At 34.3% G+C, this 27,002-nt stretch overlaps 1 protein-coding gene and 1 long non-coding RNA gene across 4 annotated transcripts in view; one reads left to right on the top strand and one right to left on the bottom strand.

Moving 5' to 3' along the window:
* The window catches only part of SRBD1 (S1 RNA binding domain 1), a 355,867-nt gene that overhangs the window by 278,269 nt on the left and 50,596 nt on the right, over positions 1 to 27,002 (bottom strand). For all 3 annotated transcript variants that reach the window (XM_056821193.1, XM_056821253.1, XM_056821129.1), the window contains exons 11-12: positions 12,837 to 12,940; positions 474 to 581 (exon numbers count right to left, since the gene is read on the bottom strand). In XM_056821193.1, coding sequence (XP_056677171.1) covers positions 474 to 581; positions 12,837 to 12,940 — 212 coding nt within the window. The remainder of the gene's footprint in view (positions 1 to 473; positions 582 to 12,836; positions 12,941 to 27,002) is intronic.
* LOC130458174 (uncharacterized) overlaps positions 21,753 to 27,002 on the top strand; it is a 69,605-nt gene continuing 64,355 nt past the window's right edge. The window contains exon 1 of the long non-coding RNA XR_008917263.1: positions 21,753 to 21,825. This is a non-coding gene — a long non-coding RNA (uncharacterized LOC130458174). The remainder of the gene's footprint in view (positions 21,826 to 27,002) is intronic.

The following is a 27,002-nucleotide window of genomic DNA, read 5'->3' as shown; positions in this document are numbered from 1 at the left end:
AACCATGGAAAACTATTCTAAATTTTTTAAAAGGGGGAAAAAAACTTTTAAAACTTGAAAAAAAAAACAGTATCTCCTCACTGCCTCCCCATTTCCTATCCTTTTTTTTAACAATTTTTTAAAAGGCAGAGAAAATCCTACAACAAATAATGTATAGTCAAGCAAAATAAAGTCACACACTGACCGCATCCAAAAAAGAAAAGTTTCCTTTTAAAAATCATTCTTCAACTTGGTCATTGGGCATCATTAGACTGGTGCCACAGAACTAGAAATACATAATTTTAAATGATCAGATATTGCCAACAGTATCTGCAGTTCATCTAGCAAGAGTAATTTTGTAATCAGTTTAGAAGAGCTCCAAAAGAGAATATGAATTCATATCATGTTAATGACTGTGTATCAGTTTTTCATATCAAATAATTGTTATTTCCTAGACTACATATATATGAATATAAAGCATAAATGTTATATACCTGTACTCTCTACAGAGGAGAGGATAAATGAGGCGTTTGTAGGAATCCTCTACTGAATCATGTAAGATCTTCATTAATTCTGGCCTTGCAAATTGTGAAGGTCTCCACCTATAGAAAAGAAGAAACAGTGCTAAAATCATACTATATAAAGCAAGAATATGAAATGATCAGGAAAATCACACTAAAAAAGAAATCCTCTTTCAAAAAGAAAGTTTAAAAGGCCTTAAAAAAACAACAAAAGAGGAATGGGAGAGGAAATCCAATACAGAATTATAGGCAGATGCTATTAAATTTATTTAAAAAAATACTTATACCACATATTCTCAGTAATTGAGAAATGAAAGCCCTCTCCCAAACTCCTTTTACAAAAGAAATATGGTTCTAATACTTAAATCAGGAAGGAATAAAGTACACAATGAGAATTTAAGACCAATGTCACTAATGAATAAAGACATGAAAACTTTAAAAGAAATCCTAGCAAAAGGGCATCAAAATATGCATAAAAAATTATTCACCACAATCAAATGGAAATTAATAAAGAGGCAAACATGGTTCAATATTGAGGAAACTAACCTAAGAAATCATATTAAGAGAAAAAAGTGATATAATGATAGAAGCAGCAAAAGTGTTTGAAAAATATAATGCTCATTTATAATGATAATAGTATTCATGTAGCACACAGCAATTCACTTAGCATATCTGATACATAGTAGATAGTTAATACTTTTGACTGATTTATATTTAGTAGCTATTCCAAAAACTAAAGAAATGAAAGGAAACATGACAATTCTCCATAATATAATTTGGCATTGTTCTAAAAATGTTATCCTAAGAGTAAGAGAACAAAAAATAAGAATCAATATATAGAATAAATGATCCCTATTGATCTGATTATTTACTTAGAAATCAAAGAGAATCAGAAAAAAACTAAATCAATCATTTCAGTAAAGTATCAGCATACAAAATAAGTCCGCAAAAATAACACATATAAAATAAGAAAAGCAAGTATGTAATGCCACAAAAAGCTATACTATTTTAAATAACCACAAGATAGAGTCAATTAACACTACCAAATACGATACAAAACACTTCTTATAAAAATGGAATGAGATTTAAATAATTGGAGGAGACTCCTTAATAACATACCAATAATCAAAGGTCACAGAAGAGATATGTTCTCACAAATGCTCTAGAAGATACAAGAAATGAACAGTGAGAAAGGAAACCAATGAAAAGCAGAAGTAAGTTTCTGAATCTAATCTAGAACAGAAAAAAAAAATTGCAAAAATTGGGGAGGCTGAAAAATAAGTCACACCAAGGAGGAAAGTGAAAGCTTAGGAAAATAAGTCTACACTCTGAGGGTCAAAGTGAAAAGTCAGAGATAAATGAAAAGGTAAATGAATGTTAGGGGAAGGGCCACTCAAATGAATGAAGGCAAAAGCTAGTACCTACTAGTAGGCACTTAAATGCCAGCAAGTGCTGAAGATTCAAATAAAAACAAGAATGTTTAAGTAACTTAAATTCTTTTTTTTTTTTAAACCCTTACCTTCCGTCTTGGAGTCAATACTGTGTATTGGCTCCAAGGCAGAAGAGTGGTAAGGGCTAGGCAATGAGGGTCAAGTGACTTGCCCAGGGTCATACAGTAACTTAAATTCTGATTGAGACTTTAATACATATAGAGAAGGAACATACAAAAAAGAGGAAAGGTGTTTGGAAATGTTTGGCATTTGAGCAAGTCACTGACTTGATCTTTCTTGGAATATAAGCTTGAAATCTGGATGAAAAAATGGTAGTTTGAAGATGGCTTGGAAGAAGCATAGTTGGCCTAAGCTAGAAACAATAATGGCAAACAATAAGAAATCGAGGGTGCAGGACAAGGGCATACAGAGCTAGAAGTAGAGGTCAGAGCACAATGCCCAATAAAAAGGATCCACTAATCAAGATGTTAGCTCAAGGATATGAGAACAGAAACAACTACACAAGGAGATAAGATCCATTTTTAAACTCCTCCAAAAAATGGAAATCACAAGAGGCAGAGTTAATTCAGCATTTGGGAGCCCATCTTGAAAGGCCTTGCAAGAAGACATAAACCATTTTGATCTTAACTTAGTGAATGATGTCAGATACTGGTCTATACCTAGTTTCTGCCAAACTAGCTTCCAGTTGTCCCAGTAATTTTTAGCAAATAATTATTTCTTATCCCCAAAACATAGATCTCTGATTTTGTCAAATACAAGGTTGCCATAATCTTTTGCTGCTGTTTCTTTTCTTTGTTCTGTTCTAAAGATCGTTTCTATTTCTTAGCCTATACCAGATTGTATTAAATACAATTTAAAATCTGGTACTAGCCTTCCTTCCTTTAAGGATTTTTTCCATTAATTCTTTTTATAGTCTTGATCTTTTGTTCTTCCAAATGAATTTTATTGTTTTTCTAACTCAATAAAAATTAAATTTCTTAAAAATTTAAACACCATTCCCTAACATCAAAATGGATATATGATCTAGACCTAAAATGAGATATAAGTAAATTAGAACAGGGAACATATTACCTATCAGATAAATGGATGGGAAAGAAATTAACAAAAAATGGATAACTTTGAGTACATTAATCTGAAAAGTTTTTGTACAAATAAAACAAATACTGCCAAGATTAGAAGGAAAGGAGAAAATCGAGGGGAAATTTTTACAGATGGTCTCTCAGATAACAGTCTCATTATCTTTGTCAAATTTAAAAGAATAAAAGTCATCCCCCAATTGATAAGTAGGAAAAAAATATGAAGACAGTTTTTGGATGACTAAATCAAAGCCATGTACAAGTATATTAAAAAATGCTCTAAATCACTACAGATTAGAGAAATGTAAACCAAAACAATTCTGAGACATCATCTCATACCCATCAGACTGTTTAAGATGACAAATGTTGGAGAAGATATGGGAAAATTAAAATACTGATGATGGAGCTGTGAAGTGATCCAACCATTTTGGAGAGAAATTTGGAATTACACCAAGACTTCTAAAAACTCATCAATACTACTTACTGCTCAGTCAGTTTCACAAGGAGATCAGGGGAAAAGGGTAAAATAGCTCTCTTTGTGGTGGCAAAGAATTGGAAATTAAAGGGTTATGGCTAAACAAATTATGGTATATGACTGTGATGTAATATTATTGCACCATAAGAAGCAATGAGTAAACTAATATTTTTAAAACTTGGAAAGAACTACCTGGGATAATTAGCAGTGAAATAAGTAGAACCAAGAGAATGTTACACACACCTACAGAATTAATACTAGAAGAATAAATTGTGAATGTTACCTCCAAAGAGTGAACTAAAAGGTGAAAACATGAAAAACTTTGTGTATGAACATGTTGGTCTTCCAAATAATACCAACTGTAATATGCAACTAATACCAATAATACCAAACAAATAATACCAACTGTAAATTAAGAAGGGGATTGGGAAGTTGTGGATGGGATTAATTATGTAGATATGAAGAAAAATAATCTAAAGGTAAAACATAAAACGTAAAAACGTGGCTTCATTTATTATGTATCATCTTTTTCTTTGTATATGGAAATGCTTGTTTTATTTGGTTTTGCAAAATTTGGAATAAATATCTTTTTAGATATCAATAAAAACAGTTTTAAGCACTAAAAAAAAAAGCATAAACCAATACAATCTACAATATCTGAAAGGGTAAGACCATAATAAAAATAAAATTAAAACAAAATAAAAGCACTCAAAATCAAGGAGAAAAATACAATACAAGAAGAAGGAAATGGGCCAATTCAAAGACACATTGGAAAGTGAGGAAATTTAAATAGAAGCCATTATTTAAAGACAGGGCCTGGTACTATCTATCCCAACCAGCATGGTAGCAGGAATGACACCTAGACAACAAGAACAAAGAGGACCTATATAATCTATTCACAAGTACCAGAGGAGAAGGAGTCTGACACTACTACAACTCTCAATCTAAGAACCAAAGCTATAAATATGAATAAACAAAAGAAAACACTGAACAGCACCAAAAAAAAAAAAACCCCTAGAGGTTAAGAAAAGCCCAAGCAAGAAACTCAAAAGAACTCTCCAACAAATATAAGCAAATGCTAAAAGGAGAAAAAAAAGGGGCTTGGCAAAAAAAGAACTAAAACTAAATAAAATTAAGCAAAAGATAAAATTAGAGCTCTTACAAGAAAGCAATTAAAAAAGAATGCCTTGGAAGAAAGGGGAAACTAAATCAACAAACATTTCTTAAGCTACTATTACATGCTGATCAATGTAGTACCCACTATGTGTCATGGCTCATACCCACTTCTATGTGTTAAGAGCTCAGGATACAAAGGTAAAAGGATCTCAAGATCATAGTGTAATGAAGGTGACAATAGGAAAACAACTATATAAAAACAAGCTATAGATCAGATTAAGTGGAGAAAAATAATAGGATGACACTAGAATTATAATCTTCTCATAGAAGGTAGGATTTTAGCTAGGACTTGAAGGAAGCCAGGGAAGACAAGAGGAGGAGATTAGGAAAAAGAATATTCTAAGCATTAGGGACTGCTATGGAAAATACCCAATGTGTAGATGAATTTTGTTCAAAGAACAGTAATGTCACTGAATCCAAGAGTAAATGGGAGATGAGAAAAGTATAAAAAGACCGGAAAGGTTGAAGGGTACCAGGATTGTGAAGGGCTTTGAATTCCTAAGAAAGGATTTTATATTTGATCCTATAGTTGACAAAAAGCAACTGGAATTTTGTGGTAAACACTACAGATAAAAAGAAAAGCAAAAAACTGATGCTACAAATAAGGAAACTTGTCCAAATAGTGAACTTTCTGAAACTAGAATAGATCAATCAAAATGCAACAACTCAATGAGATCACAAGAAATATTAAAATAAAATTAAGATACAGAAAAGTGGAAAATATAAAGTATTGGCAATTTTTAAAGTAATCTTGAAAATAAGCAAAGGGAAAAATAATTTTTAAGCATCAATAAAGTCCTAAAAACCATGACCAAACAAAAATACTGGATACCATATATCAAGAAATCATAAAGAAAAAAGAAGCAATAGTCAAGATGGTGGAGTAAGAGGCAACAATTACACTTTAGCTCCTTCACATCATACCCACGATGACATATTTAGAGTTGCAGAGGATATTCTAATTGGGAAAAGTCACAGTGAATCATTTTTCCATTCCAGGGCAACTTAAGAAGATAAACTGAGAAATGTGAGGACACTGGGGTGGGGGTTGGCCAGAAGTCTAGTAGCAGCAGTATACAAGTGGCAGGTAATGGGGGCAATAGGGCCCAGGAACTGTAAGGGAATGAATATCTAGAAAGAAAGAGATACTAGGGGATCCCTGTACTAAAGTGGGAGCAGAAACAAGTACCAAATGGCAGCTCAATAATCTACTACCCAGTTCTGAGTTACAATTCCAGAGTGGGGAGGAACAGTGGTTATCACAGTTCGTAGGGAGCAGATCCCCTGCACATAAGGAGCAAGGAACAAGATCCAGAAACATAACTTTTTGGCTGTAAGCCTAAAAAGAGAGTGGGGTCTCTGATCTAGTCTTCAATGCCACACATGGGCCTGTAGTGGTATAAACTAAGGTATCCAGAAAGGTTATGATAGGAAGAATTATAGGGATAGTAGTGGGTAGAGGCATAGAGTAGATGACTGACAAACTCTTGTCAGAAGTAAATGTAGTATTGATGTGACTACTGTAAGGATTGAGTAGAGACCCTAATAAAATCCTAAAGTCCTAAAATCCTAAAGATAGACAGATCAACCTGAGGAGCAGTATAGGAGGGGAAAGAGAATCCTGGCAGTTCTAGAAGTTGAGTAGAAATCGAAAGCAACTGACTGGTACTTCCAGCCCGGGAAGGGGAGGAAAAGGAGCGTTCCCGAGGTTCAAGGGAGTGCTTAACTGGATTTCCCTACCTGTTGGGAACCTGTCTCCATCCAGAGATCCTCAATAACTCTTCTGTGAATTGTCAACAGCTACCTGATTCTCAAGAGGGATTTTGTTGGACTCTTTCTTGCCTGAGCCAACCAGACCTTTTCCCCTTGGGTCTTTCTCCCTTACATGTCCTTTGGACTAAACACTAAATTTATTGAATTCATTAAGTGTAGAGAAAAGAAGTGGTTGATTGGAAAGGAGGCCAAGGCCCTGAAGCCTCTGACCTTCAGACTTTGAAATCCTACTGCAGGGGGGTTGACCCTAGGGCCATCCTTCACCCACTTACCTTTTCCCTCATTCCTCTGCCATTACCTTCCCCTTGACATCAAATAAATTATATTAGTAAAAGATAGATCTGGGTATGGTTCTGACTTTATAATATAATAAAAGGATAAGGATTAGACTAGACAAGAAAATCTGAAATCCTGTCTGTCTGTGACAAACCAGGCTTGGGTTTGTCATAACTCTCCACAGAGAAGGGGTTTGATTTTAAGCCCCTTGGCTCAGTACTGCTAGCAAAGGAACCCTGACACCTTTCCTTTCCAGTTTATGCCATTATAATATCCAGAAGAGGCTGACGGCTAAGAGTAACTTTGGAAAATGGGATTGGAAAAAGTCCTCTTACCTTTCTGAGGCTGATACTGCCTTAGGTGTCCTCAACTCCACTGAGGGAGATATATTACCACCCTAACTGAATCTATCTGCTTCAAATCTATTTCCTGCCCCCACTTCTCCCTTTCAACATCTCACTGAATTCATAATCTTCCAGTTGAAAGAGAACCTTGTTCACCCCTCTCCATTAGTAATAGAGGAGGGTTCTCCATTTTCCCACCTCCTTTATACTACTGTGCCCAAAAGACATTAATCAATTAGATTTAATTACATTCTTGTCATGCTATGTTATACTTCTGCACTAAATGTTCTGTCCCTTTTTTTTTTTTAACCCTTACCTCCGGTCTTAGAATCAATACTGTGTATTGGTTCCAAGGCAGAAGAATGGCAAGAGCTAGGCAATGGAGGATAAGTGACTTGCCCAGAGTCACACAGCTAGGAAGTATCTGAGGTCAGATTTGAATCCATGTTGTCCTATCTCTAAGCCTGGTTCTCAATCCTCTGAGTCACTTAGATGCCCTCCTCAGCCCTTTTTGATATTGCACTGGACTCTTATGCTGGCCTGCACATTCCATGCTTAGTCCCCTTCCCCCAGATCTAGGAGGCTGGGTTCTAGATCTCCCACGTCCAAACCTCCCAAACTTTGGTATCTATGAATCTTAAAATTTCTCAGACTCTACCTTGGAACATTTGGTTAAGCTATTCCCCATTTTAAACAATGGAGGTACTTGGTCAGGAATGTATTGGGAACTCTAAAATTACTCCACCCGCGTACTTAGGCGTACTTTAGGGGAAGATAAAGTTGTAAACTCCTTACTGAAAAATGAAAAAGTACTTAACCCATACTTATAATGAGGCAAAAGCCCTTAAGCTAGGTCTATTTTTAGATCTAATACAAAAGGGTGCTGAGTACCTATGAAGGTCAAATTAATCACTAAAAGGTCAGGCAACTTGCAAGGGACAACCTTAGCAAAGAGGTGTGAAATAGTCAGAAAGTTTAGTCTACCCAGAGAAGGTGATAACAAGATGTGAATTAAGAAGGTGATAACAAGATGTGAATTAAGAATGGTCAGTCCTTTGGAAAACATCTACTGTGATTGGTAGATGTGAAAATTTAGGGGAGGTGATATAGGAGAAAATTCTCTTTTAAAGGAGGTCAGAGGCCTCTGGACTTAGTTCAGCTTAGGAAGCTGAATTGAAGTCTCTCGGTGGCTGAACTTAGTTGAGCTCAGGAGCTGAACTGGAGGGTCTCTCTGAACACTAGAGTTTTGCTTGGACAAAATCTTGTGGTAAGTGATTAAAGACTGACTTGGTTTTCTCTCTTAAAAGAAAGGCCTAGGCCATAGCCTTCCTATTATTTCCTATTACTCTGTCTCTCTCCCTTTCTTTAATTCCTTCATTCCTATTAATTAAAATCTCCATGAAACCCAGCTGACTTGGGTATTTCATATTTGGGAATTTTTCTCATGGCGACCACTTATTTTTGATTTAACTCAAGACACTGTCTTAAAACCATATTTTCACAGTCACAGTTTATGGCAACCACTGTGAATCTTGAAATTTCTCAGACTTGTGAATGTTAAGAAATTCCCCATTGGGGAATTCTCCATTGCAACAATTCCCTACTGGGAACATTCCCCATTTAAATGTGAGAACTCTACTTGGATCAGAAATGGGAGGACCTCTACTCCACCTGTACTTAAGACTGCTTTAGGGGAGAAAACTCCTTGCTAAACAATGAAAGTACTTAAACCCATACTTATAATAAGGCAAAAAGTTCTTTAAGCCAGGCCTATTTTTAGAATTAATACAATGGGGTGCTAAGTACCTATTAAAGGTCAGGCAACTGTAAACTTGCCAGGACAAAAGGGTGAGAAACTTACTCAGAGATTCTAATCTACTCAGCTGTGAATTCAGAATGGGCTGTCCTTTGGAAAACGTCTACTGTGATTGGTAGATGGAAGAACTTAGGGGAGGTGACATAGGAGAAAACCCCCTATGTAAGAAGAAGGATCTCTTGAGAAGAAGAAGAGCTCTTGAAGGACAATCTCTAAGGAGGTCTCTCAAGGGAGACAGTCTCTGGCTGGAACCCCCTTTGAGGAGGACTCTGGCTGGAACTCCCTCTAAGAAAGAGTCAGCTGGGAAAGGCTGAATTGAATCAGTCAGCTGGGAAAAGCTGCCTTGAAGGGTCTCTCTCGGGACTCTCTCGGGGACTCATTCTGAAACATTCAGATTCAGGATTGAACTGAAGTCAGCTGAGATGATGCTGGCCTGGTGTCACTAGATTCCTTGCTTAGCCAGATCTTGTGGTGAGTGATAAAAAACTGATCTCTCTCTCTTAAGACTCAGGTCTAGGCCATGTTGGTTTAAAGCCCTTCATACTTATACCTTTCTTACTCTTTCTCTCTTTCTTTGATTCCTCATTATATTATTAATTAAATTTTCTATAAAACCCAGTTAACTTGGATATATTTCATAATTGGGAATATTTCCCTGGCGACCACCTTATATTTGATTTGATACAAGACACGGTAGTGAAACATATTTTCTGCGGTCACAATTTACTCACCCACTCTTATATCTACTACAATTTATATCTTCTACTATTTTTACTCACTACAGTTTACAACCTCAACTAGTTTAACTATTACAGTTTATGGCTCCTACTTAAATGCCACACCACTCTTTTGTCCGTAACATATCTCATCACTGAATGCTTAAGACCTTGGATAATAGTATGGCTATACCCAGGCTCATCGGCTTTCAGTCCTTTCCAAGATCCATGATGTAGGTTTCTGACTACCCTGGTATTTTCTCAAGGGAACTCTATGTTCTTGCACATTCCAGATATAGAATCTTACAGGTTACATATGGTTCTAGTAGTGCTGGGTGGATTAGAGATCATTTGGCTTAGCTGATGGTTCCTTTTCATACTAGGTTGAAAGAAGTCACTTAATTTCTCAGTGCTTTGCTTGATCATTTTTCAATCTGGTGTAGTTTTTTGGTTCTTGCTGGAACAGGGATATGGGAAGCCATATTGACCAGAAGTCAACTACACAGTTCTGAAAAAAAAAAATCAATGGGGAAGAGGGTACCAGAGATGGGCAGCTAGGTGGCTCAGTGGAAAAGGTTCAAATGTGGCCTCAGACACTACCTAGCTGTGTGATCTTAGGTAAGTCACTTAACCCCCATTGCCCAGCCCTTATGGCTCTTCTGCCTTGAAAACAATATATAATATTGATTCTATGACAAAAAGTAGGAGTTTCAAAATAAAAAAATCTATGTTGGTTAGGAAGTCATCTGTGCATTCACATAAGTCTCTTCAGATAATTCCCTTTTTTCTTCCTTAAAATCAGTTTCTCTTTTTATTGTCATAATTTTATCCTTTAACTTCTTATAGGTTTCTCCTGATAAACGCCCCTAGAGAATATAATTCATCCTTCACCTTAACATTTAAAAAATTATTCTCTTCAAAAACAGAGTGCTGATCATCCTGTCTTTACAGATCTTCTTTACATGTTTTAGGGAGGAATGAGGCTGCAATGTCTTTTCATCCTTTCTACCAGGCCCTGATGAGAAGCAGATCCAGAACAGAATTTCCCCTCATAAGTTCCTTCAAATTATTAAGAAAGAAATTATCATTAAGTCAAAAAATAATCTTTGATAATTTTGGCAGAGGTCCACATGATGCCATTCCTCCTCTCCCTGCTATTTTAGTCCATGACAAGTCATACTTTCTTCCCTTAGGAACCTTGATGTTATAATCCAACCAATTCTATGTGTGCTCATCCTTAAATTCCTTTGCCCTTTGTTCTATCATAACTCGTCCCTTTCTAAATGTCAAACATGAATTCATAGCCACCTTTTCTGAGCCTATTTGTGTAGTGTTTCAATTTCACAGGAACAGTTGGTCCTTCTCCTTGGCAAAATCAACCTCTATCAGTATAAAAACAGCAGTATCTATTAGAGGCACAGGAACTCAGTTCAAATCATACCTATAATAATTATAACCTGTGTGACTTTAAGCAAGTCTGCCCAGCCTGCTTTTCTCATCTGTAAAAGAAAAGTTTTGGACAAGGTTGTCTCTAACGTCCTCTCTGGTTCTAGCTAGATCTTTGTGCTCTTTCCAATCTCTCCTAGGAACTACCTCTTGTGAATCTTAAAATTTCTCAGACTTGTGAATCTTAAAAATTCTCAGACTCTACTTCAGAAGATTTGATTAAGCTAAACCCATTTAAAACAATGAAGGTACTTGATCAGGAATGTGAGAATTCTAACATTACTCCACCCATACTTAAGCATACTTTAGGGGAAGATAAAGTTGTAAAACTCCTTACTGAACAATGGAAAGGTACCCAGCCCATACTTAAAGTAAAGCTAAAACCCTTAAGCTGGGTCTGTTTTTAGATCTAATACAAAAAAGGTGCTAAGTACCTATGAAGATCAAATTAATCACTAAAAGGTCAAACAAGCTTAGCAAGAGGTGTGAAGTTTTAGTCTACCCAGAGAAGGTGATAACAAGGTGTGAATTAAGAATGGTCAGTCCTTTGGAAAACGTCTACTGTGATTGGTAGACGTGAAAACTTAGGGGAGGTGACATAGGAGAAAATTCTCTTTAAAAGGAGGTCAGAAGGCCTCTGAAAGATAATTCAGCTTTGGTAACTGAGTTGGACCTCGGACTAGTTGGAGTAGCTGGGTCTCTCTGAACACTAGAATCTTGCTTGGGACAAATCTTGTGGTGAGTGGATTAAAGACTGACTGGTCTCTCTCTTAAGGCTCAGGCCTAGGCCATGTTGGCCTAGGCCCTTCATACTATATTTCTCTTATTATCTCTCCTTTTTCTTTAATTCCTTCATTTGTATTCATTAAAATCTCCATAAAACCCAGCTGACTTGGGTATTTCATATTTGGGAATTTTTCCCATAGCGACCATTTTATTTTTAATATAAAATCAAGACACAAAAAATTATCTCTACAATTTTGGCAATTCAAAGTCTTGAAACCATATTTTAGCAGTCACAGTTTAAGGCAACCACTCTTTTGTCTGTAACACTCTAGGACTATTTCCTCCTCTTTTTACTCTAACTTTCAATCTTTCTTTATCCAGCGACTCCTTCCCTGTTACCTACCAACATGATCAGATTTCTCAATTCTTAAAATTAGATGCAGCTAGGTGGCTCAATGGATAGAGATCCAGGTCTAAAGATAGGAGGTCCTGGGTTCAAATTTGACCTGAGATCTGACCTGTGTAACCCTGGGCAAGTCACTTTAACCCCAATTACCTAGCCTTTTCCACTTTTCTATCTTGGAACCAATACTCTGTATTGATTCTAAGACAAAAAGGATGTTTTTTTAATCCTCACTTGTCACTATTTTCCCCTCAAACTAGCTTTCTATGTGATTTTTGCCTCTTTTATACCCAAACTCCAGAAATAGCTACCTTAAGGTTTAATGACTACATGAGTATAACTTAAGAACAGTGCAAACCTGCCTCCCTCCTGAATATACCTTAAAATATTAACACACACAAATAAAAGATAGTGTTATTATTATCTTAGAAGTTTTTCCTTAAATTTTTTCCTTAAAGAAAATGATGAACACATGTATAAATATATTCAAAAGTTCCTCATTACAAAACATTAAAAAAACTACATTGAGTCATTCAAATATAATACATAGCTTTAAAATTTTGGTTCAAACAAAACCTTAAAACATTAAGATCCTCTAGATATTTCAGAGTATAGAGCTGAAAATGAAAGGGAGTTGTAAAAAAATCTTTAGACAGACCTGTTCTGGACACACCAGCTACAAAATTCATTCTTCACACCATCAGGAATATTAACCTTCACTGTCAGAATCTTCAAATTTTCCCCTCTGTTAATGGCCAAAATCTAAGTGCAAATATAAATGACAAAGACAGATGGCATATAAAATATGCAAAGGATAAACTTGTTAAAAGTAAACATTTATGAAAGAGTATCAGTCTGACATTCTGATACAAAGCAGATCAATCATTTGGAAAGTAGATTACTAAGTTCTAGCCCTTTTCCCCAAAACCCATCTCAGTAATCAATATATGAATTGATGACTAAAGTCATACCTACCTCTTACAGTTAGCAATTTTGGTTAAACTTAATAGTTAGCTCATGATAAAGTCACATGATCAGAGACTGAGTTTACTGAAAAATGAATAAAATGTTCTTAATCTAGATCCCACTCATTTAAATTTATAACAAAATCCAAATTGGTTATTAACAATAATAAAGTCTAAAATGAAGCTTATCTGTTCCATAAGCTATAAGAAAAAGTGTTTGCCAAGAAAATAATAATGTAAATAAAATGTTAAAGGGAATGTTTAAATGTTGAAATAAACTCTTATTCTTAAATTATTCTTATCTGAAGCACTCATTTACTTAAAACATTTTGCATGCTCTTTACAAAATATGTTTAACTGTTCATTTAAATAAGCCTATTCTTTGTTACTAATAGCTATGCAATGATTCAGGACAATCCTGAGGGACTTCTGAGAAAGAATGCTATCATCATAAGAACTATGGGAGTAGAAATGCAGAAGAAAAAATAAATGATTTATCGCTTTTTTATAAGGGTATAGAATTGGGAGTTTGAGTTTTAAAAGATTGTTACAAAAATGAATAATATGGAAATAGATATTGAGTGACAATACATGTATTGAATACAGTGAAATTGCTTATCAGCTCTGGGGGAGGGGGGGAAGGGGGAAGAGAGGAAGGAAAGAACACAAATCATGTAACCATGGAAAAATTTCTTACAAATAAATATTTTTTTAAAAAACTTTAAGGTAAATTAGTTAAGCAAATAAATAAGTCTGTCAAGAACTTCCAGTAAGCAAACACTGTTAACATACTTCAAATTATGATGAAAAAAAGAGCTACTATGAGTATTTGAGAATAATAAACAAAGATTTCTTTAAACCAGTTTATATTTAGAGTACTCCTTAATTGATACTGATCTTCCCCCAAAATATTGAGTCTTTACCAAAATCAACTCCTCCTAGAATTCAAATGGCTGTTTTAAACATGCTTATGTAAGCAAAACCACCAGAACATAATATTCCAAAAGGACAAAGATACTTATATTTTCCATCTCTATACAGCAGTCTAAGCAGTTATAATGCAATACGTAACAAAAATGGTTCATTAAAAAGTTTGTTTCAGACTTCTGAAAAAGGTTGGAAAAGAAAGGTAAAACTTTTACTTTCATAACATTCAAAATTGAAACAAACTCATAAATATGAAATAAATTCTCATTACATTTGAGAAATAAACAAGAATTGGAAATGTTTTACAAGTCCTTCTTAATCCTTGGAAATTAAGAAATAGTACCCATTTGGAAATTCAAAAGGTTGCCACTATATCTCCGATCCATTAAAAAAAAAAAAGTTATTAAAAGCTGACATTCTAGAAGTACTGTGTTTTCCCAGCCCTGAGCACTGTCAAGATTCAGCAACCTGTGTCAATCAGGAACTTTAATTCAATCACTAGCTAACTCAGACATGTCACATATGTTAAATACAATGGCTTAAAAAGTCTTCAGGCCATAGAACCCATTTATATTAAATAGCTTTCCTGACATACCAGTCCTGACACATCCTTGAACAACCCAGCTTGTAATAAAAATTTCATGTCAACTATTAAAGCACTAGGTATACTGAATGGCAAAGTCAAACTGAAGTCAAACTGAAAATTCAGCTTTTAATTCATCAAAACTATTCACGTTTACTCTTAAATGTCACATTAAAGTACAATTTTCTAAAAAAGATATCCAGAGAAAAACAATAAATCTAACAGAATAAAAGGTCACCATAATCATGGAATTATGATTATGGATCCCTTTTTAATTAAAAATTCCAATTTTATGTATTTTGTGTTCTAAATGATGTTATCAAGTAAAAGTTAAAGGCATTAACAAATTATTTTAAAAGTTTGACAATTAATTATATTTAAAAGTTAAACAAATATTTTGACTACAATGTTCTAAATATAGTATAAGCCCAAAACAGAATTCTAGTGACTTTATATGAGGAAACAGACCCAATCTACCAAAGCAGTTTCATCTTATCTTTGTCATTCCCAGTAACCTATAACAATGTCTCAAATATCTACTCAATTAATTCACTTTATAATCATATAAAATTATCCTTTGTAAATCACTATAAGAGAAAAACAAAAAAGATAATAAATATTACATATAATAAGCAAACCAAAAGCTTTATAAAACTTGTCATATTTTTCCAAAACAACAAAGTTAGGGCAACAGGCAGGAAAAACTATGTTCATCAACAAATATTTACCGAATGTCTTCTATATACAGAACACTATGTTAAGCACTACAATTGATATAAAGAACCAAACTTCTCTCAAAGAGAATACAGTTTAAATGGCAAGATAATCATAAATAAAATTAAATAGCATGAGATAAAAGTCAAGTCAAAAATAACAGGCATGTCAAAAAGGCAGTAAAGGTGTGGTTTAATGTGCCACAATGTGTTGTTGCTAGAAAGTAGTACATTTTTTCCATATTCAGAACAGGCTCATTCTAAAACACTGCTATTTTTTGTGGCCACTAGATGGTACTCCTGTGTTTGTTGGGGGAAATGCTGTCATGTCAGAATGGCAAATCTATGACAAATTATCTGATTTAAGGAATTTCTGTTAGAAAACAGCTCTGAGCCATGCTCATCAAACTCAAAACTGAAAGGCAATTGTTCTATGGTATCACTGAAAAGTAGGTATTCAGAATGCACAAATACCTACAATGAAGGAGGGCCCAAACTCAGGTAAGCCTAATTCATTTTTGTGTAGCTCAAATCATTAGAGGCTTTTACTTACATCAAATCTTTTCATGTCTCTCTGAATCTTCTACCCACTATTCCTCGTTGAACATGAGGTCAAGACAAGTTTAATCCCTATTCCACAATTCAGAACTTTCAATCTTTAAAGAAAACTACTTTCATTACCCAAGTTTTCTCATTTATCAATGAAAATTGACCAACTCCACTAATTGATATTTGTATGGCATGGTTTCAAGTGACTTCACCATCCTGGTTCCACCATTAGAAAGCACATCACCTTGTCAATGACAGTAGTTATATATGGAAAGCAGAACGTAATGTTATAGATATGGTTTGAACAAAATAAAGCACACAAAAATGTCATTATTCTGAGCACTGTGCGGCCATTAATGAAGCCTGAGATTACATTAACTTTGTTTGGTCCTGATGACAAACTGTTAACATATCAAGCTTATAAACCACTAAAACTTGCAGATCCTCTTCACATGACCAAGATATATATACCACATATATTAGCATTTTGTAATTGTTTATTAAATTTCACCTTATTAGATATAATCTATCAAAACTGAATTTAACAAACTTATTACACACCAATATGCAGAGCAGTAGGCTTAGCAATAAGAAAGATATTATTAGCTAGCACTTTAATGGCTATCATTTATATCACATCTTAAGCTTTGCAAAGTGTTTTACATGTATTTGATCCTCAGTCCTGTGAGGTAAATGTTATTTGAAAAAAATGAGGAAAACAGAGGTTAAGTGACTTACTGAAAGTCACACAACTGAAGTATGAGGAAAAATTTGAACCCAGGTCTTCCTGCCTCCATATTGTGTTCTCTAGCCATAAGAAAAGAGTTGAGCATAGTAGTAAATACCAGTAATCTCGTTACCAGGGAGGCTGAGGCTGGCCATCTCTTGACTTTGGGAATTCTGTGTTTCATTAGAAGAAGGCAATGTCCGTACAAAATTCTACATTAATATGGTAAATTCCTGGAGTGGGACCACTCAGGGTATCTAATGAGGCCTAAATCAGGCCATATTAGAAATAGCTTTGATAGAAAAAACAAGAGGGAAAAAAAGGAAGGGAAAGGAAGAGAAGGGGAGAGAAAAGGAATAGGAAAAGGGTAAGGAAAATGGTACTTCCTATGAACATATTAACCAAACTAAAAGATGTGAGGTGGTACCTCAGTTGTTTTCATTTCATTTCTTTAGAATGTTTCATCATTCTAAATAACTGATTTAGAACATTTTTTTTTCATTTTACTATTGTAGTAAGGGATTTCTAGAAAGGCATAACAGGGCAAGCTGACAGCATGAGATCCTGCAGACCAACATTCCACTCAGAACTCCCGGGACTAGGACTGGACAAAGAGTCAGTTGCTAGAGAGAGGGTTGGGGGACTCTGGAAAAAAACAGAGAAGGTGTGGAGCTGTCTCTCTCTGAAGAAAAACAACTTTGGAGCTGCCAGGGAATTGGACCATCTTCAAGGAGTGGTTGAGTGCGTAATTACCCCACACTGGTGGACAGTGTGTGTGAGTTAATCCTCATTCCTCCTAGAATCCTGTGAAAGACTCTTCATCCTAAGGCTGTTTGACCCAAAGGAGGACTTGGGTATATTGAGAATCTTGGGCCCTGTTGACTTTACAAATCCCTCTTTATCTTTAATTACGCCTTTAATTAATTAAGATAATTTAGAAAGTTTGAGGTTTTAATATCTGGGTGGGGTTAGAAGTAAGTTACTCCCTGATTCCCTTCCCATGATTCTCTCTTTAGTTTAATAAACCTTCCTTTTACCCTCCTTATAAAATTATAGATGGCTTTGATCTCTTCATCTGAAAACTGCCTGTTTATATCCTCTGTTTATATCAATTGGAGAATGACTTTTATTTTTATAAATTTGACTTGGTTCCATATATATTGAAGAAATGAGAAATGAATATTTTATCAGAGATATTTACTATAAAAAATTTTCCCACCTTTCTTTTTCCCTTTAATCTTGATTGCATTTGTTTTGTTTGTATTAAATACAAATATATTAATATTAATATACTAATACAAATAAATTAATATAATCAAAATTATCCATTTTACATTTTATAATTCTCTCTATATCTTGTTTGGTCTTAAATTCTTCCCTTATCCATAGACAGGTAAGCTATTCCATGCTCCCCTAATTTGCTTACAATATTACCCTTTATGTTTAGACCATGTACCCATGTTGGCTTTTCTAGGCTCTGTCAAACCATTTTCGAATTTTCCCAATAGTTTTTATCAAATAGTGAGTTCTTGTCTCAAAAGCTTGGATCTTTTGATTTATCGAACACTAAATAATGGTCATTTATTCATAGATTTTGTGCACCTAATCTATTCCACTGAGCCATAACTATTTCTTAGCTAGTTCTAGACTGTTTTGATAATTACTATTTTGCAATACAATTTGAGCTCTGGTACTCCTAAGGCCACCTTCCTTCACATTTTTAATTACTTTTAATAGAAATCATCATCCTCTCAAGTCAACCAGATTCTCAACATCAATATCTTCCTCAACTCTTCTCAGGCTCACCCTTATTTTTAGCCTTTTGTCAAGTCTTGTTTCTATCCACATCTCTCACAATACACCCTATTCTCTCTACTTAATACTGCAATCACCCCAATACAGGCTCTCATTGTCTCTTCCCAGGACTACTGCAATAGTCTTTTGACTTGTCTCCCTGCCTCAAGTCTTTCCCTAATTTAATCCATCCTCCACTAAGACACCAAAGTAATCTCCCTAAAGCCTACATCTAACCCCATCACTAGCTCTACATTCCACTCAATAAATTCCAGTAACTCCCTATTGCCTCAAGAATTGTAATGTAATTTTAATTGTAATGTAAAATCATTTGGTATTAGAGCCCTTCACAATCTGGCTCGATCCACCTTTTCCGTCTTCTTACATTTTCATCACCCAGCACATACTCTGATCTGGCTACAACTGTCTCTGTGATTCCAGGGCTCTAACACTCCATGCCTTTGCATTGGCTTTCTCCTATGAATAGAATGATCTCTCTCCTTACTCCTAGCTATCTTAGCATCCTTCATTAGTCAACCCAAAATCCACCTGCTACATGAAGCCTCTTTCTAGCCAAAGTCCTTTCATTCTGAGAATACTTTTCTTTTATATTGTATGTGTGTGTGTGTGTGTGTGTGTGTGTACAGTATACTTACACAGATATTTGCATGTTTTCTTCCCTTTTAAACTGTGAACTTCTTAAATCAGGGATGGCTCACTGCATTTACAGCATTTAGTCCAGCATCTGGCACTTAGTAAGGGCTAAATAAATTCTTGTTGACTAATTAATTTCTCCAGGTGATACATTCCTAGTTCCTTCAAGGAATGTTTGCAAACCATGAATTTTATCATGATTTCCAGTCATCTCACATTCCTGGTTGCTCTCCGACAAGCATGTTCCAACTTCTCAATGTACCTCTTAAAATATGTCATATAGAGTTCTACAAGATTGTCCCAGTACATATTATTCTTACAGGAACTTACACAAGGAATACAACCTTTCTTATACTGGATATTAGGCATTTATTAATACTGCCTACGGTCTTATTAAATATTTGGGCTACTACATAATATTTTGATCTCAATAAATTTACAATCCATTAAAACTTTAAGGGTTTTTCCATATGTTATCTCCATCATCCTTACTCATGCTATTGATTTTTTTAGAACTCAACTGTAGTCCTTTGTATATATATTTCTATTAAATTCCAAGCTATATTAGGTTTGTTCCTCTTACTAGCTTGTTGAACCTTTTTGTAATCCTGACTCCATCATTTGTGATGATGATAATTCCCTACTGATCTTCATACAGTATTCCAGACTTCATTTCTTAAACAGTACTCCACCAAACAATTTTGGGTCTCTCAACTTGGGACTAATGACCCTTCACCATTTCTAGTCTAACTCAGACCCCCATTACTGTTCTTTTCCAGTCATATTCACTAAGAAAAAAATCCTAAAATCAGTATTTCTATATTTTCTGGCAAAAAATAATTAAGTTGACACGTTTTCAAAAACAGGATGAAGCCAATTTTTGTTACTATTAATTTCCAATATGCTCATAACACTGCTATAAAGACAACTTTATAAGGATATCCAAAAAATATGCTGTCAGAACAACAGAGTAAAGTGGCAGTACTCCTAAAATGAATTTACAGATTTAATGTCATGCCAATCGAAATATTTATTTGAAGCCTACTTCACGGAATCAGATAAAGTGATAACTAAGTGGATAGAAGGCTATTCAGGAAGAAAAAGAACTGTGATATGGAAATCCTTTGACAAGGACTTGGACTTGAACATATGATAGCTATTCAGGAAAATAAAACTTTGTAACAATTTTGATGACAATAAAGGAAATTGTTATACAGAAGAGAATTATCAATATTTGTCAAGTAAAAAATTCTGGGAGTTATTAAAAATTATAAGTAGGAAAGATTTACAGAGTTGATTGCACATGTGATAAACTTAGAAATTACTGGGGATGAGTTTCTCAATTTTCTACTATAATCAAATTGTGGTCACTTAACCAGAGCAGAGGAGAACCTAATTAACTAATTTCCAGGAAATCCTCACAAAATTATTCTAAAAGATTTATATCAATAATTTCATTTATAATGTTAAAGATCTCAATTATAAACTATAAGACTTAAAAGTCTTATATGTGCAAATGACCAGAAAAGTGGCTTGTTGTGTGGCACCTATGCTTCTACCTGAGATAGAAGCTTTCTGAAGAAGGCAACATTTACAGTGATATTCCAGAAAATCTGGCATTAACTCCTATTCTGAACAATGTCTAGAATCATTCCTATTAAAAACAATTTGAAAACAACCATTTATGGTGTTTTATATTCTCAAATACTTGGAAGAAACATCTCAGAAATAAGACTGCACATAAGTTCCTTTATGGATATTTATCCTGTGGTATATAAATCTAATTTGTTAATTTTGATCGATTCTTTAATTCAGTTGGATACATATCTAACCATGAATCAAAACAGATCTGAGAATATCTGGCCTAAATTACTTGCTAATTATATGACTATGGGCAATCACTTAACATCTCTAAGTTGGTTTCATCATTTGTAACATGGAAATAACAATAACATCTACTTCACAAGACTGTTGTATGGATCAAGCAAATTAATATATGAGAAGTACATTTCCAACCTTAAAGCACCATATAAATGCTAACTAGAATTATTATATGACTACTGATAATTTTCAAATGGTTTTATATAGTCTTCCTAGGGAAAAAAATAAATCAGGAGAGGGTATCTTATGGTAAAGGTACTTGACAGAAATGTTACAATATATATAGAATTGACAGAAGAGCAAAAAAACTAAAGTCTCTTTCTAGAAAAGGTAAGTATTAAACAATTTACAGATTAAAGAATTTACAGATTTAATGTCATGCCAATCGAAATATTTATTTGAAGCCTACTTCACGGAATCAGATAAAGTGATAACTAAGTGGATAGAAGGCTATTCAGGAAGAAAAAGAACTACTCTACCCTATTCAGATCATTCTTTAGAAGATCTGATTTAGCTATTTCCTGATCAATAACAATAGAGATACTTGGAATAACATAATCAGGTACATTCTCCACCCTACTCAGTGTAACAAGATTAGGAAGGGCTGCAGAAACTCAAGATTTAATTATTTGAGAATATGGCCTTCAACAGACATGTGCAAAAAAAAGGACAGACCTCTGGGCGGTCTTAGGTCAAGCTAGAGCCACCATTGCCACATGTGAGATGCAGGAAGTGAGGTAGAGAACAGCCTCTGGAGTTCTTGGGACTTCCTGTGAGGAGGGCTAGAGTTCAGTTCGAGGCTGATGCTTGAGGTTGGAGGAGCCCCGCAGACTGCTTTCCTTCAGATTGATCACGTGAGTAATAAGGACTGATCCCTTTCCCTGCCTTGACTATCCAAGGCCTTAACGCCCGCTTTGGCTCAGCCTGAGCCAGAGTGGTTCTGAGTTAAACTCCTTTCCTTCTCTTCCTTTTTCCTTCTCTCTCTCTCTCTCTCCCTCTAATACTTTCTTCCTCCTGTGGTAATTGAAATACCATAAAAATTTGGCAGCTGACTTGAGTGTTTCATTTAGGAATTACATAAGTGAATTCCTGGGCAACCTTAAATTTAATATATATCAGTCTTTTAAAGTGATTTCAATATCACAGTTATTACACAAACATCCCATAACCTTAGGATTATAGGATCCCAAGATCGGAGAGTTAGAACTACAAAGACCATTGAGTCCACCAGGGCTTTTACTTTGAGAAAGGATGCATATCAAAGCCAGGAAGTATCATAGAACTGAGAACATGAGAACTATTGTGCAGGGATCTAGAACAGGAATGAGCAATAGTTGTGTAGTCTAACTTTCAAGCAGGGTCAAATAAAAGTAAATAGTTCTATTGCTCTGAGCCCACATGAACCTTTAGGCTAGTTCACAGTGAATAGGACAAGCAGAAATCTACTGGAGCTTCAATTAGGGACACACCTAGCGTTGTATTGTCCAGATCCAAACATAACTTAAAAAGCACAAAGGAGGAATGATGTACCCAAAACTTAACTCAGATTATCCTGAGTAGGATACACTAAAAGTTTGTAGGTCACTGCCTTAAGCCAACCGTGAGATCTCTGAATCCTGTGCCCTAGGATTTCACTATCTAATAGCAGAGACCACATGAAAACAATCAGAAAATAAGACATAAATAGGATAAATAAAAGATCATCATTAGAGGGATAGCACTATGAGGGGAATTGGGAAAGGCATTTTGTAAACTAAGAAACTATCTGAAGAAAGCAATAGAAGGACTGAGAACACAAAATTGGGCAAAACAAGATCTGAACATTCCCTGCAAAAGTGCGCCAACACAATATCCAAATTCAGTAAGAGCCCCATGATAAAGAGCTATTACAGTGCCAGGACAACCAAGGCATAAATCCACAAGAGGAAAAATACTCCAGAACTTACTATAAGCAACACTTCAAAGAAAACACAGCTTGACCACAAGGTTAACTAACTGGAAGAAATGAATCAAAGACCTTAAAAAAAGTGGTAAAAATGATATGAGAATACCACAGGAAAGAAATGCAAAGGAAATTAAAAAGACTTTTGAGAAAAGAATTGACAGATTACTATAGAAAAACAAAGAGAAAGAGAAAGCTGGAATGGAATACAGAGAAATTAATAACTTCATGAAACAATAAGAAACATTAAAACAAAGTCAGAAGACTGAAAAAATAGAAGGAAATCTAAGGTTATCTCATATAAAAAATAAGAGACCCAAAAAATAAGACAAAAAAGAAATTATTTAATTAAGAATCATTGGACTCTCTAAAAGACAGAGCCAAAAAAAGACCATAGATATGTTATTTTAAGAAATTATGAAAGAAAACTGTTCAGATCTCTTAAAAAGAACAGAGAAAATGGAGGAGGAAAAAAAAACATTTGCCTCCTGAAACCATAAAAATGAAAAATCCCCCCCAAAAAACCCCTATCAAAATCCAGGGCTTTCAGGTCAAATAGAACAGCCAGAAATTAATACTACTATAAAAGAGTGGAAAGATTAAAATTATATTCCAAATGGCAAAAGATATAGGCTTATAACCAAGAATAACTTACCTAGGAAAATAAGTATAATCCTATTGGAGAAGGGAGGAAACTGGGGGAGGGGGAGGGATTGGCCTTTTAATGAAATTCCTGATGAACTAATGAAATTTCTGATGACTAGGTCAAATCTCTAAAATACAAACACAAGATTCAAGAGGAATTTTTAAAAGAAAATATAACTAAGTAATCAAAATGAACTAAACAAGGATGAAGTTTTTTCTATTTTAAGAGGGGTCAGTTATATAACTATAGTATCAGAGCAAGTTATTACACTAGATAACAGTGTGCAATATGGAGTCAAAATGACTGTAATTAAATCTTGCCTCTGAAACTAAGTATATTACCCTGGGCAAGTCAGTTAAATTTTCTGTTCCTTGGTTCTATAAAATAAGGATGATAATAAGAGCAACTGCCTCACAGAGATAACATACATGAAGCATTTTGTAAACCTTTAAAGCATTATATAAATATTATTGTTAATAGTAGAGTTATAATTGTTATTATAGAAGTGTTCTCTCAGAACCCTAAACTTAATAAGACTCATAAGAGGGTCTTTTACAGGAAACCTTTACCAACCCTTCTTAACTCTAGTGCCGTCCCTCAATTAATTATTTTATTATTTATCATGTATACATCTTGTTTGAGTTATTTGTTTTCATGTTATCTCCACCATTAGATTGTGAGGTCCATGAGGACAGGAATTATCTTTTGTCTCCTTTTGTAGTCCCAATACTTAGCAGAGTGGCTGGTGCTTATTTAATAAATGTTTATTGATTGATTGATCTCAGACAAGGCAACAAAAACTGGCTTTTTAAAAGATTAACAGAAAAACATGCTGTTGAAAGAGATCATAGACAATTAAATAATTTAATACATAATAAATTATATTGCATCTAAGTATTTAAGGAAAAATTAAATGAGTTACAAAGAGTCCTATATAGTAATACCATAAAAGTGGGAGGATATAAACATACACCTTCCAGAACTTGACACATCTGATGAAAAATTAGGAAAGGATTACTTGAATATTATTTTACAAGTTAGTTTTAGTAGACTTCTAGTGATTATTAAAAGGGTATAGAAAGGAATCAACATATATTTCAGCTGCAAATGACACCTTTACAAAAACAAATTATGTATCAGAACTAACAACTTTACATAAAAACATAAATATTGAATATATCCTTTATTGCCAACAATGCAATAAAAATGTATATTCAATAGTGGGCCATTGAACAAAAGACCAAAATTATGCCAGACACGAAAAGATTAATAAAATATAGAAACAATATATACTGTATCAAAAACAATGACAACAATGAGACGAAAACAAAATTTGCAATCAAAACAGTTCTTAGGGAAAAAAATGTTATGTCCCTAGAAACACCAAAATAAAAAAATTAAGAATCAATGAAGAAATTAATAAATTTTAAAGTTTTTTAAAACACTAAATTAATAAATAAAACTAAGAGCTGGGTTTTACAGGAAAAAAAACCAATAAAATTGATATTATCATCACTAACATTTCTATGACATATACTATGTGCTAGTCTCTGTGCTTAGTTCATTAGAAATATTATCTCATGTGATCCTCACAAGAGCCCCAGGAGACAGGTACCATTATTATGCCCATTTTAAAGAAGAAACTGAAGCAAACAAGAATTAAACCATTAGCAAATTTGCTTTCTTTATGTATAAAAGAAATTACCCATATAAAAAATGAAATAAGAAGAACAGAAATAACAAAAGATATTATCAGAAACTATTTTGTCCAACTATAGGCATTAAAAACCAACAACCTGGGGCAGCTGTGTGGCTCAGTGAATCGAGAGTCAGGCCTAGAGACAGGAAGTCCAAGGTTCAAATCTGACTGCAGACACTTCCTAGCTGTGTGACCCTGGGCAAGTCTTCTAACCCCCATTGCCTAGCACTTGCCACGCTTTTGTGATGTAAAACGGAATGTAAGGATTTTTTTCTTAAAAGCAATAACTTAAATGGATATTTGGAAAAATGTAAAATGTCCTTATTAATAGAATAATAAGTAGACAATTTAAATAACCCAATCTCATAAAAATAAAATTGAAGAAACCATAAATTAAGTAACAAAAGAAAAATTTCCTGGATTCAAATGGATTTGTAGGCAAATTCTAGCAAACATTTAAAAAACAATTTCAATGTAACAAAAACTTTGCAAAATTAGCAAAAGAGAGAATGCTAGAAAATTTCTCTTATGATACAAATATAATCTAGATAAGAGGTGTCAAACACAGAATCAACAGACCTGCAGGCCTAATTGAGGTCCCAAACCAGATCAAAATGTAATTTGGAAGCTTTTAACAAAATAAAAGTTCACTATGGAGCCCACATGGATCCCTTTGTATGATTAGTGGCCCCATTTTTATTGACTGAAATATGCCAGAATTAGAGGACAGTATAATAGAAAAGGAAAAATCATAACTCAATATACTCTATGAGCATTGATATACAAATTTTAAATAAAATATTAACAGAGTATGAACAAAATGATTGAATTATATCCAGAATGCAAAGTATGTTTAATATTAGAAAATGTATTATAAAATTAATTGACCAAATTAGTAACAATCACATATTATCAACAGATACAGAACAGATACCAAAAATAATACTAGAGAATAAAGGAATAAATAGGGTTTTCTTTAACATGCTAAGTAGTATATATCTAATTCAAAAAGATTCGACTAGCTTATTACCAGTGCATATAGTATAGACTCTTTCACTTAGCAATACCATTACTAAGCCTGTATCTCAGAGATGAAAGGGCCCATGTAAACATTTATTTATAGCAGCTCTTTTTCTAGTAGCAAAAAAATAGAAACAAAGGGGGTATTAACCAACTGGGAATGACTGAACAAATTATGATACATAAATGCAATGGAATACTATTATAAGAAACAATAAATTCTCTCCCATCTCATCTCAGACTTCTGGCTTACTTTGCATTCTAGCTAAAACCCCACCTTCTTCTACAAAAAGCCTTTTCCAAACCCCCTTACAGTACAATCCCTCTAATGATAATGATCTCTTATTCATCCTACTTATGTCTTACTTTCTAGTTGTTTTCATGTTGCCTCTTCTATTAGATAGTAAGATCTTTGGGAACAGGCAATCAATGTCTTTTGCCTTTTACTAAATTTCTTACATTTAGCACAGAGACAGACACATAGTAGGTACTTAGTAAATGCCTGCTGACTTGACTGAAAGAGGACAGTTTCAGAGAAATCTGAGAAGACTTTTTTGCAAAATGAAGTGAGTAGAAGAGAACAATTTATAAAATTACAACATTCTTATAAGAAACAACTTTCAAAGATTTACAATGTGTGATCAGTGCAATGAGCAACCACAGTTCCAGAGTATGGATGATGAAGCATCCTACATACCTCCTAACACAAGTGATGGATTCAGTG

The sequence above is a fragment of the Monodelphis domestica genome, chromosome 1 (genome assembly GCF_027887165.1).
Source record: "Monodelphis domestica isolate mMonDom1 chromosome 1, mMonDom1.pri, whole genome shotgun sequence".
Taxonomy (NCBI): Eukaryota; Metazoa; Chordata; class Mammalia; order Didelphimorphia; family Didelphidae; genus Monodelphis; species Monodelphis domestica.
Note: the sequence above shows the minus strand (reverse complement) of the source record. Positions and strands in the feature narration are given on the sequence as shown.